This window comes from Cynocephalus volans, chromosome 10 (genome assembly GCF_027409185.1).
Source record: "Cynocephalus volans isolate mCynVol1 chromosome 10, mCynVol1.pri, whole genome shotgun sequence".
NCBI classification, from domain to species: domain Eukaryota; kingdom Metazoa; phylum Chordata; class Mammalia; order Dermoptera; family Cynocephalidae; genus Cynocephalus; species Cynocephalus volans.
The window spans coordinates 38465976-38490124 of record NC_084469.1 but is presented as its reverse complement, the minus strand read 5'-3'; the positions used below and the strand labels follow the sequence as shown (position 1 = coordinate 38490124).

General features: G+C 44.9%; 1 protein-coding gene across 3 annotated transcripts in view; it reads right to left on the bottom strand.

Moving 5' to 3' along the window:
- Positions 1 to 2424: 2424 nt before the first annotated feature.
- SHISA6 (shisa family member 6) overlaps positions 2425 to 24149 on the bottom strand; it is a 279290-nt gene continuing 257565 nt past the window's right edge. For 2 of the 3 annotated variants that reach the window (XM_063113149.1, XM_063113150.1), the window contains 2 exons: positions 4836 to 4988; positions 2425 to 2975 (listed from right to left, as the gene is read on the bottom strand). In XM_063113149.1, the coding sequence (XP_062969219.1) occupies positions 2425 to 2975; positions 4836 to 4988 (704 nt within the window). Of the gene's footprint in view, positions 2976 to 4835; positions 4989 to 8798; positions 8845 to 24149 lie in introns of all 3 variants that reach the window. The other variant, XM_063113148.1, reaches the window with a different exon arrangement.

Genomic DNA, 24149 nt, shown 5'->3' with positions numbered 1-24149 from the left:
AGACACTTTGTCAGAGCAGGGCTCAGGGAGGAGCCCCAGGGAAAAGCTTCACCCTAAGGCTGGAGAACTTGGTGCCCAGAACATGCTTAGACAGCGATGAGATCAGGTTCCGGGATCCTGGTTTGGTGTGTGTAGACACCCGGGGAGATGGTGTATTCCCCCCCCCGCCGACCCCCCCAACATCCCGGAGGTGGCCTTCAAGGGGCCTAGCTGAGGAGGAGAGGATTAAAGGGTGCTGGGCTCAGGGACCCAGCTCTCAGACATACCTGTGTTCTGGGAGTGACCAAAAGCTCTATTTAGACTGATTTCCTCCTTTCCAAACCTTAGCTGCACCTTCTGGAACAAACCCTTATAAACCCATGGGGACCAGCCCCTAAGAAGGTTTATATGTTTGTAGGCAGGAAAGCAGAGAGAGTTGATCCTGGCCTCACAGACGCACGTCCTGGGAACACCTCTCCTGTGGGAAAGCCAGCCAAGGGCTGCGTTCCCAACCCCCAGCCTTCAGTCCCCCATGATTCATGCGATCATTTCCTTCATGCTAGGAGGCAAACCCTGGGGAGGGGAGAAGGAGACAAGAGCTTTGGAATTCTTGAAATCAGTGAGAGGAAGCAGTCCATTGATTTCTCCGCAGTTTGTGGGCTTGGTTAGATTAAAAATTCCCAAGGCAGACACTGAGTTCTGCACCCCCACTTATTTATAGAGCCATACATGCAGAACAGAGGGAATGTAAGATCTTGTTTAAGGGCATTAGGAGTCTGACTGTGGTGTCAGTCGTGGTTTTAGCATCACACCTTTACCCAATAGTCTGGAGCTGATTCCCCCAGCCCCAGCCCAGGAAGGTGCCCTGGCCCTGAGAATGAGGGAGCCCCTCCCTCTCTCCCCCAGACTCTGGTCTGGGAGAGTGGACGCTGCTGAGTTCACTGCCAGCTCCCAGAAGGCCGACACACCCTGACCCCCACCCCCAGCTTGGAGACAGAGAAGGGGCTGAGGTGGGCTGGCAGTGACAGCTCCCCACAGGGCTGAGGAAGTGGAACTGCAGGGAGGGACTGATGGGGTGGGGAGCTGCCCCGTTAGCCCCCAGACCAATAGCCTGGAGTACCATTATTTGCTTTTCCTAATGGGACTTTGTCCCTTTGATACAGAGGAGGCATGGATCGGAAGCAGCAGCAGCCCCAGACAGTGACGGAGCTGAGGAAGGATGGGAGGTGGGGGGAAGGGGGACAGGCAGAGAGAGGTCTAAACAGAGCAGGGGCAGGGCAGGTGGGCAGGGATGGGGGAAGAGGAGAGGAGTGGATTGTACGGGGTACACGACAAGCCCCTGGGTCTCAGGTCCTCCTTGTTTGGGGGCCAAGTAGCCTCTCTCTAGAAGCGTCTGCCTCAGTCCTGCCTGAGATACATGGTGGGAGGCAGGCAGGGCCCAGCCAAGACCCCAGGCATCACAGTGGCCCTCCCCACCCTGGCTCTCTGGCCATTGCAGGTGCCTCCAGGAGCAGGAGAAGACAGGCCTGAGTGGAGGTCATGGTTTAGACCTAGAGGCCTGGAGGAAGTGTGGAGATAACCAGGTGGCTGGAGAGGGCACTCCAAGAGTCCCTGCACCCCATCGCTACTCCCCTCTGAAAGGGCCAGAGCTAAAGCCCTTCAGGGGTGCAGTCTCCAGGGCTCAGGGAGGAGCAAAGCCCCCCCCCCCAGGACAGGCCAGGGATCCTGTGAGTGGGCAACCAGCTGGAACTGGGTGGGGTTCCTAACAAGGGGAGGCAGCCAAAGGAAGGGAACCCCTCCCTGTCCCGGGGGTTAAGGGTGGGGCTGGCAGGGGTCAGCGAGGGAAGGGGCACTCAGTGGGGACCAGAGTTCCAGCAGGCAAGAAAAGAATCATTATTGTGCTTATGGACACAGCAGCTCCCCGGCTCTGAGGGAGCGAGCAGGCAGTTTTTAGGCACTAGAAGATTTCTGTGATGCGGTTCTAGGTAAATGAATGAGACCGAGTAGCCTATTCGGTCAGCCCGCTGACTGCGCCCGCTGGCCCGTTCAAACCCAGGCAGCTTTGGACCAGGGTTGGGCGAAGGTCTCTTGGCTGACAGAACCTGCAGCTGAGTCCCCAGGAAGGGGAGAAGGGGGCGTGGGACTGAAAGGGGGTTGGTGAAGGTGGTGGGGTGTGAGAATGGGGTCTGGCCCCTCTCCCCACTCCCCGTTAACTCTCTGGAAGAGTGACAGCGATCGCTCTAGATCTTGGGTCTGAGCATGCTGCGCCGGTCCAGGCCATCGGGCTGTATCCTCGGGGGTATGGCTTTCTGGACAAAGGTGGCCCACCCCCACCTCCTAGGGAGGGGACAAAGGAAGGGAGAATTGCAATGCTAGCAGCTCTGCTCCTGGCCCCTCCTCACCCCTGCCCTGCCCTGCCCAGCAGCCCGGGCCCCGCCCTGACAGTCACACGGTCACTTCAGTCTTGCTGGCTGTGTAGCAGGTGTGGTGGCCCGGGATGTAGTGCAGCTGCTCCACCGTGTTGTGTCTGCGCGAGGCGAACGCGTGGCGCTTGGCTGCTGTCTGGCTCTGTCCCAGGGTGGCGTAGGAGTTATTGGAGGCACTGGGATGGGAGTGCATCTTGGTCATGCGGTAGCGGTCCAGCACAGGTGTGGACACAAAGACGTCCGTGTGCGAGATGGCCCTGGACAGCGACTGCTCGGGGAAGGCCGTCCGCTCCGGGGACAGCAGCGGGTCCTGTGAGTGCAGGCGCTCAGTGGACAGCAGCTGCTCATCGGACAGGATGCGGTCGTAGGGCATACCGAACTCATCTGGCAGGCCCCGCCGTGGGGACAGGACCCTGTCCTGGGACATGGCCCGGATGGGCCGGCGCGGTCTTTCCCGCGGCAGAGGCTTCTGTTGGGACATCTGGATGACGTTGAGGGGAAGGGTGCCACGGGCTGCTAGGTCAGGCAGATGTCGCCGCCTCATGTAGTACTCGTCAGCCTCCTTGTCTGCTGCAGGAGAGACGGAGGGAGAGAAGGAAGCTGAGTGACATCGCGGCCAGGACTCAGGCAGAAGTCTGCACCCCTTCTGTGCAATCCCAGGCCTATAAACTTTGGGGATAAAATAGTCAACCCCTTTAGTTTATGGATTAGGGCATGGAGGCTCAGACAGGTGAACACAGTGCTTCTCCACTGAATGTGCAGCCAGTCCCTGGGGCTTGTTAAATGCAGATTCTGATTCAGTGGGTCTGAGGTGGGCCTGAGAGTCTGCATCTCTAATAATCTCCCAGGTGAAGCTGATGCCCCTGGACCACGGACCACCGTGAGGGGTAGCAAGGGGTGAAGGGACTTCCTCAAGGTCCCCAGCAAGTTCATGGCAGAGTTGATAACAAGCCCAACTCCCTGAAACTATGCCTGTTCCTGTGCCATTTCTGCCACACCATGGTCCTGAAACAGAATGGTTGCCAGCTCTTGCTAAAATACCCACAGCTGCCAGCTTCCTGGTGAGGTCCGGAGCTTTCCTCTATGAACCGGCCTCATGCTAGAATAAAGTAAGATGTTTCAACTAGGAGGCACTTGTGAAAATGCTTAACTGGTAACTTAGGAACATAGTAACACCTTCTCTGGGGTAACAGCCAATGCACAGGAAGCCAACACATGGGCATCCAGCCTCCACCCAACCACATAATCAGCCCACACACTCTGCCTGTGCCCACAACACGAGCAGGCGGTAACAATCCTATACGAGGGTCTTTCAAAAAGTTCACGGAAAGATAATAGGAGTCTTTCCATGAACTTTTTGAAGTACCATCATATGTGTGCCTCACTCAGATGCATCCCCCCAATCTGTTTGGCCCTCTCAAGGGCACAGTGCCTTCTGTATCCTCGAATTACCCAGCATACATACAAACCTGCATTGCCCCAGATTTCACCCCCTGCAGACAGCCTTCTCGATCTCTGCAAAGTGTGGGAGTGCTGCCTGCTCCTCAGCTGGCCCAGAGGGGTCACTGGTGGGCATACCCTGCCTTATCTTGAGGTACCTGTCAGATTCCTCAGGTCATCTGAGGTCCTCACCTCTAGCCATAGAAACTCAACATTCCACCATGGGGGCAGTTGGTGTGGACTCGGGCTGAGCTTCTATCAGGGTAGATTATCATGCAGCTTTAAGCAAATGCTCACCCGTGGGGCTCCAACTGCAGCTGGGTGTTCATCAAAAGAGACTCATGGAGAAATGGAGGAAATACAGTCCAAGGGTCAGGAAGCCAGGAAAGAAGAGCTGTTCCCTCAATGTACTTTCTTGACATTTTAGTGTCTTAAACCCATCAATGCCAAGAGCCTCCACAGACTCAAATGCCAGAGGTGGGATCACTGGATAAACTGGACTTGACTGATGAAATGGGGTGTGTGCATGGATGGTGAAGAGTGTCATCCTCAAGGCAGTGTTGGCTGGACTAGAGAGGGTGCTGGTTTATGGGTCTCCGGGAGAGGTCTCAGAGAAAGCTCTGGCCCTTGCTAGCCTGTATTCCAAGACAGGATATAGAGCAGGGAATGTCCACCATTTGAAGAAGGCAGATGGGGTGGGAGCTGGGGAAAGGCTTTCTCTTGCATTGAAGCTGGTGCATGAATTGAAATGCTGTCTCATGGAGTGTGGGTCTGAGGACTCTGTAGCTTCTATTTCATCCATGGAAGAATGAGCTCAGGCCATAAAGAACATAAGCAAGGGGCATGTCTATCCTCCTTCCATCCTACAACTCCCTCCTTGTTCTTGGGTTCCACCCTATCCTCTTGGGTGTGGAGCAAGAGAGTGAAATACAAGAGGACGCCCGGAAGGCTCCAGAGACAGACCCCAAGCCCGGGAGAAGTTCCACTTACTCAGCCTCTTCAGAGATGAGTACTTGCTGGGATTGGTCTTCACTGCAGACTCATAGGACGGGGGCAGGTGGGCCAAGTTCTGGAAAGAGCGGGAGAAGGAGAGGTCATAGGGCTCGGTGGCTGATGTCAGGATGTTGTTCACCCGTGGTTTCTCTGCAAGAGAAGGGAGGGGTTCACTGCATTAGTGAGGACAAAGGCTGAGGCAGGCAACAGGGATGGGTCCAGCTCTTCCCTCTGCTTTATTCCTCGTCCCTGACTAGATTTCCCTATCCTACTTTCCTGGCCCCTTGTGCTGGGACACAGGTGGTGTTGTTGACTCAGTTTCCCTCATGTTCAGTTCCAGGGGTCAACAAGCCTAGGGGCAGGTGCTGTTGTAGCTGCCTCTGGCCACCATGGCAGTTTACCATTCCTTGAATGGCAGACTGGGCCGTGACACTAAGGACTGGATATCTCCTCCCAGTTCATGGCTGAGTTGTCTGATGAAAATGTGAGCTTGATGGAGCTGAGGGGCATCATAACATCTTCTACCTCTGTGTGAATGTGCTGTCCCTTCCCTAACAGTGTTAGGCAAACCTGACTCTCAGGCTCAGAAAAATCTGAGTTTAGAGAAGCTGGAGAGACTTATCTTGTCTGTATAATCATAGAGCTGGGTCTGGGACCAGCTCTGCTGTGATTTCAACCCATGCTCTGTCCACGACATCATTTCATGTCTTGCACACCCCTTCTGCCCCAGGTCTCTGCAAGCCCTGCACTTGACAAGCCACTGTGAACCTCACAGCCATATTATGTCACTTTAATTCCTTCCTCTGAAGCTCCGTGAGCCATCTCTAAGCTGCGGGAGGAAGAATGTAGGCAAACATGCTTAGCACGTCATTTCCGTTTTCTCCTTCCTTCCTCTGAAATAGAGCCTTGAGATTCCACAGTCTGGAGAGAGAGAGAGAGAAAGGAGTGTTGTCCAATGCCAGACCTGGAGAAAGTATGGAGGGAGGAAGGGAAGGAGTGGTGGAAGGGAAATGAAGTGAGAGACTGATGGCAGTACACTGCAGGCTGAGCTGGGATCTGGGGCCAAACTAGGAAGAACATCGGAGAGTGGAAGGAGAATGCATGGCTGGGGAGGGAGTAGCAGTGAAGATGGGGGACAGAAGTGGGTGGAGGTCCAAGAAGGAAGAGGTCCATCCCTTGGTGCTTGACTGGCTTGAGGGGCAGGAGGCACACACAGGCAGTTGCTGGGGAAACAGTGGTGCCACTTCCCTTATGAGGTAGTTAGGAGGCTATCGTCCAGTATGCATCCTCTATCCTCTTTGGTTTGGGACACCTCAGGGTCAAAGAGGTTCTGAGAAGGGGCAGGCTCTAACTTTGGACAAATGTGCAAGGAGAGTGCTGAACCATGGAAAGCAAGAATTCTGTGGACCATGGGAGACAGAAGCCCTCCTAGGTCTCATTCAAGGACAGCCCCAAGCACAGAGGACTCCTGGCTTTTCTATCCCTTCCTGCCTGCACTGTCACCCCCAGTACTGGGGACTGAGCCAGGGGAGCCCCGCCAATGAGCTGGTTTTCATGCCTGCTTGGTACATATGTGAGGAGGTGGGGGATGCTCTAGATCTCCAAGAGATCAGAACATCTTGTTCAGAAAGAGCCTTCCTGGCACGGATCAGGACAGATGCCAGGGAGTGGAGTGGGCAGGCTGCTGGGAGCACTGTTCTCCAGACCTGGGGAACAGCCACCAATCCCTTAGTCCTTGTTTCTTCACTTTTGGCCATGCTGGAGAAGAACAGACTTCCCTCCACTTGTTGGCATCATACTCCCACTTCCAAGTGCAGGTTTCTGGATGCTCTTGCCCCACCAAGCCAAGGCCAGCTCCACCTTGCCTTCTGCCTCCACCCTGATCACTGCATGCCTTGCTCATGCCCTCCCTCCTATTGAAATGCCACACTCCACCCTTCCTGTATCAAATTCTCCCTTCACTCAAGGGTCTTGGCTGTGTCATGGTCACATCTTTTCAGCCCGTGATGATATCTTCTCTTTGAGTCCATACTGCTCTTCAAGTCAGTTCCATCCAGCCTCTTGCTGATCTCCAAAGATTGCTATCTCCTTGACAGCAGAATTCTTGCTTTCCAAGTTTTCAGATTCCTTCATAGTGCTTGGCCCAAAATAATGATCCAATTGATGCTCTTTGGTTAATCAAGTAGACACAGGCTCCCTTCTATCTCAACAGTCGCTCTGCCAGTCCCTGGGAAAAGTGTAACATCCAAGAAAGGAATGCAGGGAAATCTCTGCCCCCACAACCTTTTGAGCTGCTCAAGGGCAGGAACTGGGTCTCCTCTGCCCCCACGTCCTTGCCCCCACTGGAAAACAAGACAGGAGAAGAAGGAGGGAAGAAAGCTTCCTCCTTTCATATTCAGGAGACTGCTCGTGTTGTCTCCTTCTGGGAAAATCAGCTCAGTAGTTGTTCTTTCAGAACATTACGAGCAAGTGGGAGCTCTCCCTGCTTGCCTTTTCTGGCTCCTCTTCCTGCTGCTGATTCATCTCCATGGGCATCCCCCAGGCTCCCTGCCTCTGCCTTCTGTTTTTCTCTTTCAGCATTCTTGCACAGATTGCTCCCGTTCCCAAGGCTTCTGTTACTGCCTCCAAAGCTTAACACATCTTCAGCTCTAACCTCCCTCCAGACTTCATTTCTGTATTCCTAACTGCCTGTTGAATGGTTTTTCTTGCATATCCTATAGTCACATCAAACTCTAGGTGTCCAGATCCAAAGTCACCATCAACTACTCCATCCCTGGTACACACTGGTGGTTTTCCTGATTGCTTAGATTCTATTAATAAAATCCTCCATTCTTCTGATCAATCTTGGCTTGCCATTTGAGTTGTAACTGGCTCTCACAAGGCAGATACAGTTAGGAACGAAGTTTGCCCCATTCTTTCTCCAAAATGTTTCATATCCCAATCTTTGTTTCTGTTCCCACTGTCAGCATCACCTCTGGAATCAACCTCTTTTAACTGATCTCTCCAATTTCTCCCAGTTCTAATTTTTCTTAGACCCCACACCTGACCCATATTATTAGACTGTTGCTTTTATCACACATTTCTACTAGGAGCATAGCACTGGAAGGGTGCATCAAAATATTCCACTCCCCACCTCCTTGTTATAATGACACTTGACCTCAATGCTGAGGCACAGCATAATCTGACATGTGGGTGGTAGGTGTCTCCACCAGGTAGGCTATAGATTTTATCTTTGTTTTGAGTTTCTCTCTCACTAAGACTTTAATGATGTTTTCCCTCTTTCATAGCAAAAAGACAAGCTTGCCTGACAGTTCACAATTTACATGCCTGTCTTATGGATTATCCTGTTTTGAGCAGGTATCAAAAACAGTTTTTCTCTCTGGTTCCAAATGTTGTGATCTGGTGGGAGGACTTTATAATCTAAGGAGGGAACATGGTTTTGCAACCCTTTGGCACTGTCTAATACTCCTGTTCTGTAACTATCAGGCTCTTCCCCTGCCAAGAGGCTAAAGCCCACAACAGTTTTGAGTTTTATCAAATCTTCATGAGTATGGGGAGGATCAAAATAGGTTAACCAGATCTCACTTCATCTGTAAATGATACCACAAGTAGCTTCAGGCAAAGGAGAGTATCACACTCTTTGTCATGGGCAATGGAATTTATGACTGCAAGAAGTGATGTAGATTGCAAGTAGGAATGGGTTGAGAAAGGGTCTAGCTTCTTCCATTTTGTGGTAGAAGATCACTCTGATATCAGAGAGAGGAACACCAAGGGGACAGTGGTCTAAAAGTGAGGGTGAAGCATTGTGGCCTTGGAGGAGGATGGGCACAGGAGTCCTCACGCCTCCTTGGCTTTGGTGAATCAATGATCATGTGCTTGATATCCTGACAGGCATGAGTGGTTAGAATAGGAACACTTGGGATGAGGATGGAGTGCAGAGTGCTCTCAGTAATCTCTCACCACGTGCAGGGGTCTGGGTAGCACTGCTTAAAATCAGATGGTTATACTGACGATCACTTGAAAGTCATAGAAAAGAAATTTTTAAAGAAGAGTTCAGGCATTGCACTGTTGCTCCAACACTACAGCATCTCTCTTTACCTCTAATGTGCTTCTCTGATGTGAAGGAAACACTTCTAAGAAAGGCAAGAGACAGTGTATTAGGCTTAAGAAACTTCCCCTGCTATTTCTGTCTCTCTCTTTCTGCAGCAGGGTTTCCTCTGTCACCATGGTGACCCACCCACATCTCTGAATCTGGCTGACCAGCCATAGAGGCTTTGTTGGAGTGGGGTGGGTGGAGAAGAAGAAGGATGGGGAATAGGGAGCATTTGGCAAATATGCATACATGGAGTGGGGAACTGGGCAGGGGGAGTAGATTCTTTTTTCTTTTTTTCCTGGATTGGAGTCCTATAAGGGTATAGTTAAGCAGGAAGAGGATGCCCCAGCTTAACGTGCTTACATCTCATGGGGCTTTGATTTGTCACTGGGTCTTTATACAGAGGTGTCTGGGTGCATCCTGAGATGCGGCAAGCTGATGTGAACTGTCCGTGGCCTGCGATCAGAAGTCCTGAGTTCTTAACTCTGTCCTGCCTCTAAATGACACAACCCAATTGTTCAGAATCATTTCCTTTTTTAATAATGCAAAAGCCCACTTAGAATGAATGATCTACAAAATTAATGGAGTCAAAGTTGCCAGATCTTAGAGTTCAAGGCATTCCAAGAGCTTCTAAAACTGTTTGGGTGAAGATCTGGCTTACCACAGTCCACTCCAGCATTGTGTTATTGCTTCAATGCAATGTTGCATTCTTGTTTTTCGTTGGTGCATGTATCCAATTTCAACTAAAGCATGAGGTTTTTGCCTTTGTTTACCTAAACCACGGATTATAGCTCTGCCATCCTCACAGGGCTAGGATATCTGCTTTCATTTCCTTGTGACTTGTTATTGAGACCATCTTTTCCACCCTTGGCATTATACTGTCTGGCTACACACGCCCTGGCTTCTTCACTGTATCCCCTTCCTCCTTCTTTTCTCTAAATACCATAGTTCCATAATGCTCAGGTGTGTTTGTGAAGAATTTCATTCTATCCCAAGGCTTCCACCCTCTTGCCCAAAGTGGTAGCTTCCAAATCTACACCTCTACCCTGAGGTCCATCTGATCTGAAAGGTTAGATTTTTAAACTGCTTATGGACATCCCCTTGAACATAGCCCTTACCCCAAACTGTTAAGCCCCAAAATGCGCTTATCATCTTATTCTCCAGTGTCCAAGCATCTGTCCATGGTGCTAATGTTCCATGAGCTTAGAATGTGAAAATTCAGCCGTCTTCACCAGTGCCCGCCTTTCATCCTCCATCTCCAGTGAATCCCAAAGTCCGCTTCCTATAGCCACCTCCTAAATCCAGGTCCACCATATATCTTCTTGTCAAGATTTCTCTCAGTTCTAGTCTCTGGCCATTTCCAAGACAAATCATCCTGTGTCGTCCTACCAGACAAAATTTCCCAGACGAATGGAAGCACCACGTCATTCCTTTGGCTAAGACTGGACTCTTTAAGTAATCAAGTAGATTATCCAGTGGGGATGTGGGTTTGGGCAGTAAGCCAGGATTTCTCACATAATGATACTGTCCCTTCCCAAGACAGATTAAGTTACAGCCAGGGAAGAAACTATTCCAAAGGTTGAATCAGGTCTACACTGGATGTGGATTTAAGCAAGAAGAGAGAATCCTGGAAGGGAGATTAAGGATAGACTTTTTTCCTCCTGTCTGTCCTCCAGAGGCAAGGAGAAAATCAGTTTCTTTCTTTCCTTTTTTTTTTTTTTTTTTGGTCTGTTTGTTGGTTTTTAAGCAATATGGCAGCATCACAGAGGCAACTGTGAGAAGTGGGAAAACCCAGGATGAAGGGTGGAGAGTGACAGCTAGTGAGAAAGCCAGCTGTCCTCCATCACAGAGTCTGGCTGTCACCAGGAATGGGCTAAGATAATTTAGATCCAGTTAACAATTTCTTTTTTTTTTTTAAAGATGACCGGTAAGGGGATCTTAACCCTTGACTTGGTGTTGTCAGCACCACGCTCAGCCAGTGAGCGAACCGGCCATCCGTATATGGGATCCGAACCCGAGGCCTTGGTGTTCTGAGCACCGCACTCTCCTGAGTGAGCCACGGGCCAGCCCAGTTAACAATTTCTGATAAAAAGTTGTGCTCTGTGCCCTGTGTTCGATGCTTTCACATGCATTTTTAAAAATTAATCCTCACAATGATCTTCATTTGAATGGAAAGTGGAGCGTACCAGTAGAATGAATATTATTTGCCTACATTTGCCAGACACTATAAAAACTCTTAAATACCTTAATGGAAATCTTTATTTTAACATTTTTTTTTTTTTTTTTTTTTTTTTACAGATGAGGCCACAAATAGGATAAGTGTCTTGAATTTAGATATTTTATATACAAATGCAGTGCTTTTCCTTTTGTTTGAATCTTATTTAAAATGTTTTGCTAACGTTTGATTTTTTCCTACCTTGGCATTAGGAAAAATTTTTTAAAACAAAGTATAAAGATGAAAATCACAACTTCCCTAAAATAACCACTGTGACATTTTGTATTATTCCCTTTTACTCCTCTTCCCCATAAATGACTGTGTGTGTGCGCACATGCACATACACACATTTAACAATATTACAATGGATAATCTTGTGTATGTGTCATTTCGCACGCAGATTACAGTTCTTAAAATCGATTAAAACATGGTGATTTGATCTTCACACTTGTGCAAAATGACAAATGTGTGAGGCTATTTGTGGCAGCATTTTTATAGTAGCAAAAGCAAGGGAGCAACCTAAATGCTCGTACGTACATGTACATACACACACACATGAAATACATAGTTTTTCATATGTTAGCATGCAGTGTATACTACTTTAATCTTCTTTATACTTAATAAAACCATATCTTGAATATGTCTCGAAATATTCTTCAAAACATTTTACATGGTTTTGCAATAGTCTTTTTTAGAATAACCTATTCTGTATTTCTATACCTTATTTAAGCATAAATATTTAAGCATATTTCAACATCCCCCTATTCTTTTGGTATTCAGATTCTTTAAAAGTTTAGTAATGTTATATCAAACAACCTTGAACACAAATCTTTGGCCACATCTCATTTCCTCAGGCTAATAACTAAAAACTACATTTCTAGGTCAACACACTGTCAATTTGATTTTTTTCCTACCTTGGCATTAAGGAAAAACTGTCTAGTGATGTAACAAAGTAGATTGATAGATTTCCTCCTATTGAACTACTTTTCTATTCCTGGGAAATACCCTATTTGATTCTGGTGTCTTATTATTTCATTACAACACTGGATTCTATTTGCTTATATTTAATTTAAATATATATATATATTCATAAAAGTTTTGTATTTTTTATGGTAACACTGTCCAGTTTTTATATCAAAATAATGATTGTGTAAAACCAAGTGAATAGCATTTTATCTTTTTCTGTTCCTTGAAACTATTAATGTAGCATATGAAATATCTGTTCTTTGGAAGTTTGAAGGAATGCCACAATAAAAACATCTTGTGTCTCTTGCAGGGTTCTTCTGTTAGCACAGTGCTAGAGGTTTGGTTTGCGTTATTTCATTAACCGCACAAAAATTTCAGGAAGTAGATATTGTTATCATCGCCAATTTAGATAGGAGGAAACTGAGGTTTGGAGAGGTTGAATATTGTGTTCCATGCTACATGGCTAGAAGGTGAAGTCTGGATGCAAGCCCAGGCCAGATCCCACACCCTTAACCATTATGTATACTAGCTTCTCAGATCTGGCAATGTGATTCTGGCATGTTGATTCACTCAAGCTTTCTCACTGTAAATTCAATTTGTAATTTCTATTTTTCTTAAAAAAAATCCATTGGACATTTTATACTATATTAGCTTAAAACTGTAACACCCCCCCCCAAATATAGCCATATATGAAGGCATATCCCTTTTCTTGTTCTTAATTTTGTGTCAATGTTTTCTGGATTAGCAAATTATTCATATTACTATTCTTTTTCAAATATTATACATATAAGCTCTGTTATATATATTTTTTATCTTCAAATCATTATTTTCTGCTTTTGAGTTTGTTAGTTCTTGCCTCCTAATTTTCTTTGGTTTAGTTTGTTACTGTTTTCTTATTTCTTGGCTTGAATCTTTAGTCCACTTATTTTTACTCTTTTCTGCTAATTATATGAGGTCTTCAGCTATGAACCTGTCTCTGCACTTTCCCATGAGCGTCAGCGCACAGCATTCTTATTACTGTTATGTCCTAAATGATCTGTAATTGCAGCCTTGATTTCCTCTTTGACCTGAGAATTATTTAGTAGCGTGTTGTTAAATTTCAAAGTGTTTGGGTTTATTGGTTTGAACTTTTGCCATTAATTTTCTGTTTTATTGTACTGTGGTCAGAGAACAGCGCCCATATAAGTTCTCCTTTTTGGAACTTACTGAGATTTCCTTTGTGGGCTAATATATGATCAATTTTTGTAAATGTTTTATGAGTACTTAGAGAAAACGTACATTTTCTTTTTGTAGAGTACAAAACTGACATATATCTATTAAATCAGACACATGAAATACATTATTCAGTTCCTCTATATCCTAATTCATTCTTTGCCTACTTAATCTGTCAAAGACTGAGGGAGGTGTGTCACTACTCTTGCGTTCCTGTCATTTTCTCTTTGGATTTGTCACAGAATTGGTTTTATACATCTCATGGCTACACTACTCAGCACAAAAAGGCTCATGATACTTACATCTTCTTTGTAGATTGTATCCTTTATGAACATTAAATAGCCCTTTCTGTCCTATTTAATGCCTGTTTTGCCTTTAAGTCTGCTTGACCTGATATTTATATTGCCAACCCAGCTTCCCTTTTGTTTGCATTTGCCTGATAAACTTTGCCTATCCTTTTATATCTAACCTTTCTGTGTCCTGTTGTTTTATGCTTGTCTCTTGACGAGAGAGAGAAGTGTGTGTGCACATGCATATGTGTGTGTGAGATTCCAGGTCCAGCCTTCTAGCAGCCCTAGCTGAAGCAAGTGGAAAAGAGAAGAGTTAGACCCACTGGATCTTGCTCAAATCGCAGATTTATAAGCAATATAAATGTTGTCTTTATTGTACATCTTTTAAAATTAAAATTTTCATTCCAAGATAGTTGCACATTCACATGCAACCTTAATAAATAATACAGAAACATCCTGTATACTCTTTACCCAGTTTCTCTAGTGATGACATTTTGCAAAACTGTAGTACTTTATCGAAGTGAGAATATTGATATTGATACAATCAGGGTACAGAACATTTCCATCACCACAAGGATTCCTCCCTTGTTCCTTTTATAGCTACACCCATTTCCTTTCTGCACTCACGCCCTCATTAACCCATAGCAACCATTAAACTGTTTATCATTCCTACAATCTTGTCATTTCAAGAAAGTTACATAAATAAAACCATACAGTATGTAACCTTTGGGGTTGGATTTTCTTTCACTGAGCATAATTCTCTGAGATTCATCGAGGTTGTCACATGTCTCAATAGTTCATTCCTTTTTATTGCCAAGTAGTAAATATTTCATGTGGATAGACTGCAGTTTGCTTATAACCATCCACCTGTTTAAGGACATATGGGTTGTTTTCAGTTTGGGGATATTATGAATAGGGATGTGATAAACATTCATGTGCAGGCTTTTGTGTCAACATAAGTCTTCATTTATCTGGTGTAAATATCTAGGAGTGCAATTACTGGATTGCATGGTAGTTGAAAGTTTAATTTTTAAAGAATCTGCCAAACTGTTTTCCAGAGTGGCTGTGCCATTTTCATTTCAGAAATGAATGAATGATCCACTTTCCATCCTTGCCAGCCTCTGATGTTTTCACTATTTTTTATTTTAGCTACTTGTGTCCATGATAGGTGTGTAGTGATATCTCATTGTGGTTTTAATGTGCATTTTCCTGATGGCTAATGATGTTGAACATCTTTTCATGTGCTTATTTTTCATCAGTATATCTTCTTCAGTGAAATGTCTCTTCATTACTTTAGCTGATTTTCTAATCAGATTGCATTTTTCCTGTTAAATTTTGAGTTTCTTTTGTATCCTAGATACTAGTCTCTTGTTGGATATATGGTTTGCAAATATTTTCTCTCAGTCTGTAGCCTGTCTTGTCATCCTTTCAACAGGGTCTTTTGCAAAGCAAATGTTTTAAGTCTGATGAAGTCCAATTTATCAATTATTTCTTTTATATATTATGCTTCTGCTGTCAAGCCTAAGAATGCTTTTTCTAACCCTGGATCCTGAAGGTTTTCTCCTGTATTTTTTTTTTCTTAATGTTTAACAGTTTTATATTTTTCATTTAAATACACTATCCACTTTAAGTTAATTTTTATATCAGGTATGAGACTTAGGTTAAGGTGCACTTTTTTTTTCCTTACGGATATACAATTGCTCCAGGATTATTTCTTGAAAAGATCCCATATTTCCATTAAATTGCTTTTGCACATTTTTCAAAAAATAAGTTAAACATATTTCTGTGGGTCTATTTCTGGGTTTTCCATTCTGTTCCATTGATCTACGTGTCTGTCTCTCTGCCAATACCACACGGTTTTGATTACTGTAGCTATATGATACTTTTTAAAATTGAGTAGACTGATCCCTCCCACTTTAGTTTTCTTTTCCAAGATTCCTTTAGCTATTCTAGTTCCTCTGGCTTTTAATATACATTTTAAATAATGTTTTGTATCTACAGAAATCATGGTGGGATGTTGATAGGAATTACATTAAATCTGTTTGTCATTTTAGGGATAATTGACATCTTTACTTTGTCGAACCTTCCAGTCCATAGGAATGGCATGTGTCTCTATTTATATTGTACCATTTTAATTCCTTTGACATTTATACTATATTTTTAAGTTATTTTCTTAACAGTTGCTCTAGGAATTACAATATGCATCTCATCACAATCTTCAGAATTAACTTAATTCCATAGCACATGAAATCTTTGCTCTACTATTGTTCCAGTGAACCCTCTTCCTTTGTGTAATTGTTGTCATGTATATTGCACCTATCTCTATATGTGTATGTATGTATATGTTGTACCCATCTATACAGTATGAAAATTATAGCTTTGTCCCTTTTTAAGTCTTAAAAAGATAAAAGAAGACATAAGAAAAATATGTTTATAGACTGTCTAACATTAACCACATATTTGTCATTTCTGTTGTTTTTCATTTCTCCCTGTGGATCTGAGTGACAGCCTGGTGTCCATTTTGTTTCAGCCTGTGAATTTTTTTTAGTATTTCTTATAAGTCAGATATGCTATCAAAGAATTCTCCCAATCTTTGTTTATCTGAGACTGTCTTTATGTCACCTTCGTTTTTGAAGGTAATTTTGCTGGATATAGAAATCTTGGTTGACAGTTTTTCCTTAAGCACTTGAGTTGGCCATCCCAAGTGCCATGGCTGCCATTGGTTTGGATGAGAAGTCAGCCATTGATCGTACTCCTGCTCTTCTATGTGTGATGAGAGAAGAGGGGTGTCACCCAGTGCCCCAAATCCAGTGAGTTCCTTTCGACCACAACAGCACAGTTGCTGGTACTCACAGCCTGCCCTACCCCATTAGAACCTCTGTGTGGACTGATGGGGCTGGGGATGGAGCAGCTCCAGGCAGGAATGTCTAGAGACAATAAACCATCACTGTTTTTACCTGAAATTCAGAATGTTTTCAAGCATAAGTGCTTCTCATATTGTTGTATACCTTTGGTCATTTTCCAGAGCACTGAAATGGCTATTTTTTATGAATTTTGTCCAGCTTCAGAGTTGCTTTATGAGAGGACTCACTAACCTTCTCACTGGGGAATGACCAGCACCACCTAGGTTTTGGAGGTACCCTCCCTAATCATTCTTCAGCACCCCAGTAGCCTGGAGACCTCAGTGTTCAACTAAAGTGATATTGGAAGGAAGTGAGAAAGAAAGGGGAATTCTAGATGGGCTGTCGTTCCTGGGTAGCTTAAGGGTGTTTTAAGATATTCTAGTATCAGTAAAATTCCAAATATATTTTAGACTGAACATTTTGTATCCAAGAAGAATGAGGTCTGTTTCCAGATTATAGACTCATTCACATATTTTGATAGTTAGAATATTGGCTGGGATTATGTTTAAGATATTGAAAAAGTTTTGGAAATAGAGGTATTGGTTATACAGCATTGTGAACATAATTAACTTCATGCAATTGTATGTTTAAAAATGCTTGAAATAACAATCTTTATGATGTATGTATTTTACTACAATAAACATTAAAAAAAAGAAAAAGAAAAATCAAAGAGAGTTGATCACACACACAAAAGAGTGTATTTTCACGTGCATGTGCACGCACGCACGCACACACACACACACACACACACACACACACACAAAAGAGAATATTGGTTGGGAAGAGTCATTTGGTATTAAAGACTTTTCCTAGGGGGATGTATTAGGTTCCAAAGTTTCTTTACCCTGAGATAAAGGAAATTACTTGTTGCCCAAAACTGACATTTTCAGAAATTAGGAAAAAAAAAAACTCTACATGGGGCTGTTTGCCATCCCTAAGTGTAGGTTCAGCTGCTCTCTGTACCTCTTGCAGGTGGGGGTAACAGTGATCCTATGTGAAGACCACCTTATGCTCATGTCAAAGCAGGCGCTGAAGGGTGCCTTTAGTATGGTGTTTCCCAGGCTGGCTGCAGGGAGCCCTGTGGGTTCCTTGGAAGCACTCAAAGGCCACATTTAAAGGATGGTGTCTGAGGGACGGAGTATCAGCACTGTCCTCCTACCCCTGCCTTACGCAGAGCAGCTTGGTTTCCATGAGTCTTCTGAATTGGGCTTCTACCTAAAATTTCATTTAAAGAAACAATTCCACCCAAAATAAGTTTAAAATCTATTGACCAAGTTCATCTACTGCATTTTACAGGTGAGAAAAGGGGCCCAGAGAAGTGAAGTGGCCTGCCCAAGAGAAGGCGGTGACAGAGACAAGACTAGGTCTTAGGTCTCATTTCCTAGGGCTGTATTTTTTTTGTTAAGCATCATTGTCTGAAAGCTTGCATGCTATTTAGAAAGTCTCTCTTGTGCTATCCAGCGGAGGTTCTGAGGAGCTGTGTGTTTTCTGGTGGCTGTGCACGTCCCTGTTAGCTGTCCATGGCTGTTGGCATATACATTTCTGGGTTCCATAAAATACTTTCACTGAACTCTGGGAAAATGGGGGCGGTTCTGGGTCAAGTAAGCTTGGATCCTGTATACTATACCCTTCTTCTTGGATATTCATCAACATGTTAAAGGCTCTAAGAAGCCCAGACATAAATAACCCATTTGTTAGTTATTTGACTATAGGGAATTTTTTTTTCTACCTGATACAATCAGGATGTCGACAAGAAACAGCTACACATTCATTTGGGTATTTCAGGGGGGGCTTAATAAAATGATAATCTTCAAAGATGTGAGCAGAATGTAGGGAACCCACAGGTATAGCTCAGTGCCAGGGACTAGTAAGAGGGAGGGGAGCTTTATTCAAATTGGGCCTGAGAGGGGCAGGAAGAGAGTGGCTTCCGGAACCCCAAGGAAAAGAGAGCTCAGTAGAAAGGGCCTTTTGGTCTTTGGTTGAGGGATGCACACAGACTCCCAAGAATGTGCAGGAAAGTAGTCTGGGAATTAAGTGCCCCAACCTTGTTCTCCATCCCTCTGCTCACTTTCAGGGATTCCCCATTTACCAAACCCAACCAACAGCCATAGAACAAGGTAGCCCAGCAAAGTAATCCATAAAGGTCAGCATCTGGGAGCACTGGGTAAGGTGGAAAGTCGATGTGGAGGGTCCGATGGAAAAACTGTCCAGCATAGGATTATGAACACTGACAAATGCTACTCTAGTGTACTCCAGATCCCTGGAGGTTTGGGCAGATAGTGTTCCAGGTAAGGGTGGAGGTTTGGGGTGTGTCAGAAGCAAGGTGTTGATGCACAAAGGAGAAAAGTAGAATTATTGATGTGCAGAGAATAAGAAGGTTAACAATTACCTGATTTTGCCCAGGGCTCCTCTCTGGGGAGATGTGTGTACGGATAAGTTTGGCATCATGTCTCTCTCTGGACTTATCAACTGATCACATCTCTACCCCTTCAATTACCAGTTTCTCCCTCCCCTTCCCCCTCTAGTGAGTCCTGGACTTTGGCACAGTGCCCAGTCAGGGCCATCAGCCTTCCTGATTGATTGAGCTGGATGACATAACAATTAATTAGTGCTCAGGATTCATCGATCGATATTCTGACAAGACCATAAAGTGACAAGACAATCTCCATCTGAGCTCCAACGCTGTTTGAAGGAAGCAGAAAAGCAAGGTGAGGACCCTCTTCCCACTGATAGTATATGGACCACCAGCAGCGGTGACCAGATCTCTTAGAACCGGAATGTTCCCCTCACCTCTGCGGTTGAAACTACTGTGAAGAGAGTTTCCTAGCACTGGTATCAGGTTTAACTGCTAAGGGAAGTGGCCAGTTTTCCCTGTGGAACAGATAAACGGTATGCATACGTGTGTGTGCATGTATATTTATGTGTTCGTGCGTTTACTTATGTGCGTGTTTGGAGTGGGGAGGGGGTGAAAGAAGGGGGATTTAGTGTCAGGCATTCTTCGTGATAGCTCAGTGGTAGATGTAGCAAAAGCGATATTTGTATAGTGAGTCAAAGGAAAGTTGGGGGGACAAATAATGCCAAATAATGCATAAATGGTGACTGGATCGTTGGGATCATGAGAGCACAAAACAGAAAGGTGATATGTATATTGGTTATAGACTCTCAAGTCTGGGGCCTGATCAACACACTCTGGAATTGCTATGATAACTTCAGAATTTCCTCCCTGCCTCCAGTCTCTGCCTTTGGGTCCACTCTGCACATCCTTGCTAGATTAGTCTTTCTTAAATGCTAATGTCATCTTGGCCTTGAGCCTGCAATTATTATAAACTACCCATAGGTTAAAGTTTACATGCCTAATGTCAAAGAGCTTTAAACTCTCTTGTACTTAAGAATTATCTAGAAACTCATTAAAAAGATTCTGGACTCTCGCTGCAGCACATGAATTATGATTTGGGAGATCTGAGACATGCCCCAGGAATTAGCATTTTAAAAAGCGTCGTAGGTGATTCTTTTGCAAATGCAAACCGGACTACATTTTGAGCCATGTTGCAGATGTAACTATGTTTTCAAAGCTGTCCGTGCTCCAGGCCAATTTCTTCTCACCCAGCATTATTAGTGACTCACACAAACTGGTTTTTCCTCTACTCTCCCCAACCTCTGTCACCATCTTGGTGCTTGACTCTGGAACGTTTTCCACCCAGATTGTTCTCCTTCTCCTCACTTCACTCAAACCCTTTCAGTTTTTGAGGCTAAAACTACAATTGCACCTCCACAAAGCCATGCTCAGAGCCTTCCATGCACAGTGGTGTTCCTTGCCCTTCTGATGATTGGAAAATGTATTACCACCACCATTTGCTTTTGGTGCTTAATTAAATATTACTTTATTACTTCTCTGTCTCATTTGTTCATTCTTTCAAAGGTGATTAAATATTTCTGCACATAAGGCTCTTCCTCCCTGTTATGAAAAGACTGAACATTTCTGGCGGTCGAAATCAATTTCAATGTCTTTGTGTTTACTCTAGCACAATACTTCCTGGGCTCCTCAGGGGTACTTGTAAGTTTTTGAATGATGAATGAATGAGCAAACAAATCAAACTCTTGAGAAAGAAGAAAATTAGCAAGAGGCCATGGTGACAATACCTGATTGCTTACCCTACTTTCCCTCTTCTTGTTCTCTCCCTTCTTATTAAGGCCCAAAGTGTCAGGTTTTCTAGGCTATAGCCACCTCAGATCCAACCCACACATGCCACTTGTTCTGGAGGATTAGTTGCCATCCTAATTCATCCTAACACAGTCCTTTTAATCTTGGTGGCATGAAAAGTCCATGTAGAGAGGCAGGCCTGTGAGTCTTGGTGTTGGAAGGTGGGATCCCTCCATTATGATAGGCTGATTGCCAACGACATTGTGAGGTCATGGATTCCTGTGCTCCTGCCCACTTTCTCTCCTTCCCTATTTCTTAGTCTTGTCCCTTTTCCCCAGAAGCTCTGACTCAGGGTCCCCTTGGAGCTGGGCAGTGAGTGCTCTTTTGTTGAGAGTCCAGCTTTTTGTGAGCTTCTCTCCAGAGTGCCTGTTCTGCTTCTCCACTTCTGGCAAGAATTTTCACTTTCAATTCTGCCTAAAAAATGGCATCACATGGGTTGTCATGCTCACGCAGGAAAACAATGTGTCTTCTGCCAGATCCTCTTAAAAAGACAAACTTTAGGTCTCCTTGCCAGGTATGCCTGCTGTGACCCACTTCTTCAGGACAGCTTCAGCTCCTCTGGGTTTGGAGATGCTGGGGCTGTGTTTGCTTTGCAGGAAGTTGTTGTAATCACCACACAGCAGCGTTTGCTCTCCCCTGCTCAGCTCCAAGGGACTAATCCTCTTGCTGCCAATAAGGAAGACCAGATCATGTCCCTGAGGGCTACTTAAATCTTTTGTGAAAAGACAACCTTGGAATACCCTGGAATTACCTGGGAGTGAAATCAGGTGTGAACACCAGGTGTGTGATGAGGTGGCTCTGAGAGAGGGTGGGCTGGACTTGGTCTCTGACACTGTGCCAACCTGGCATGTCAGGTGAGCTCCCTCAGGAGGTCTAAGGCCTTGATATCCCTTCAGAAGTGGGATCTTGGTAAGATTCTTTTGCAAATTTTGGATTCTTCTCATCCTCGTTCTGCAGTCTCCCAAACTCTGATCCAGGCACCCAACACACCTACTGGATGATGCAAAGTGGCTCAGTATCCCAAAGTGAAACTCAAGTTGAAACAACTGGAGCAAAAGAATGGTTGACATTTTGAGGGTGTGCAGCCTTCTGGGAAGCCCCCAAATATCCTAAATACAAAACAAAGTAGATCACCACACGACCTGCATCTACCTGGTAATACTATGAGTGAATCTGACATGCTATCATATTTCCCTTCAACAAATGAAATTTTCTGTGATCTTGGTCCATGCTTAACCTTCATGGAAATTTTAATTCTCATGGTTGGCCCAAGAACCACACACATGGCTAACTCAGTATAAATGGAGTTTCATCACATGTATACACACGTATATAATGTATATACATATATATTTTACACATAATGTATATATGTGTGTGAGTATAAAACTTTTCCCTATCAGCTACCATTTGATGTGTCAAGCTCTGAAGTAATTTATAAATATGTCATTGAAACTTCACATCAACTCTGTGGGGTTCTTCACATTTTATGAATGACATTGAGTTGCCAAAGGAGGTCGCACCAAAAATACGTGGCTGACCTGGATTCATAGTCGCATCTGAAGACTCCAAACACAGTGCTCTTGAACTCTACACTGTACTGGTCTTTTGCTAGGATGTGTAAATACAGACTCATCTGTTGAGCTGGACTGAGTTTCTGGAACTGGTAATAAGTGGCTGATATTCGGAGAAAACCTCATACCACTTCTGATCTAAGGACATATTCTCACACTCACCCCACCTTTGTGAAGTCTGCCTCTGACTTTATGAAGTCTGCCCAGCACAGTGCAGCTGATCCTCGTCTCCACACTGACGGCAGCCTTGTAGCTCCCACTGCAGCCCTTCCGTTCCCTCACCTGAAGGCCATCATCCTACTGGAGCACGCAGCCTGGCAGAAGCTGGGCATGCTGCTAGGGAAGGGTGTTAGACAGATGGGACCAGGAGCTGGGCACTGGGTGTTCTTTATCTGGGGACCATCATGCACAGCACTGCTTCCAGATATGAGTCATGGCCATCTGGAGACTGGTGAACATGCTGGGGGTCCTCTGCCCTCCCATACCTGTGTCCCTGCTCCGTGGCCTTCTTAGACTAGTCCCAGCACACAGCCCATGACAGGCCTTTCCACTGAGTTCCTTTTACATGCAGTCATCACTTTTTGGCACTCTGTTTCTCTCTCCCTGGAATGTCTCTTCCCCCATTACCGCTTGCTCAGTTCTTATCCATCCTTCAAGTCCAGATAAAACACCACCTCTTCCATTGCCTTCTCTAATACCTTCAGCTGCAGGTGATCTCTCCTAGCTGTGCACTCTCCTATGCTCCCATTTCTTGGGGGCATTTGCTGCTTTCTATATAGTGTTACAGTTACATCATGTGTGTATACATTGTCTCTTCTAATACGCCAAGTTTCTTGATGATGGTGGGTGACAGAGGATTCATCTTTGTGTTTCCAGGGAGTCTCACATACTGCTCTCACTCAGTGAGCATCTATTAAACAAATACATGAGACAATTATGCTGAATACTCAGGGAAATGTGAAGATGGATCTCACACAATCTAACTTGCATGTAACTGGTATTCAATAAATATTTTTAAATGAAATAATATATATTTGTATATGTAATTGCAGAGAGTACATAAAATATTTTGAGGATTCTGGTAGAGTGAGAATAATGAGGGGAAGCTTCATAAATCTTGAATGAGGCTATGAAGGAGTCTTGATTTTGGACTGGGGAAGGAGAGGTCAGAGGAGGGGACTTCTGCCATGTAAAGGAAAGTCAAGCATAAAGAAGGAGGGTGGATCTTGGGGGGATATACAGTTGGAATGGGTGCTGGGGAGGGTAGGATGAGGTTGGATTACTGCAGTTTCCAGTGGGTTGAAGATCATGAAAGGCTTTTGGTGACATGGCAAGGGCCTTGTTTCCTAAGGATTAATCAGTGGGCAGGGCTAGAAAGAAGGACAATCAGTTGGGATGCTGTAGAAATGCAAATGGCAGGTAATGGGGGCAGAATCAACTCCAAGAATTCTTTCAGACTGAAGTCTCCATAACTTATGGTCTTCCTGTTTAATAAGCAAAGAACCAGGTACAAGAGGCGATGAGGGTTGATCATGAATATGTGATTACGTTTCCTCCTCAGGGGACTCATTCCTGCTGGTTGTTGGATGCAGCATTTGTTCCAGGAGGTTGGGCAGACTTCATGGCTATCAGGCAGAGCTAGCAGCAAAGACAACCACACCCGAAGTGACCATTCACACTCACACAATCTGTCAGATCTCTGAGAAGTTCTCTGTTTGGGGCTTTAAATGAAATGTGGAGAAGGGGAGAGGGGAGATGCTGTGTCCCGCCCCCCACTTCCTCCAGTAAGAGCGTCTTCACCTGATCCAGGTAACCACATGCGCAGGGGAGTGGAGCTCTCTTTGATAATACTCAAGG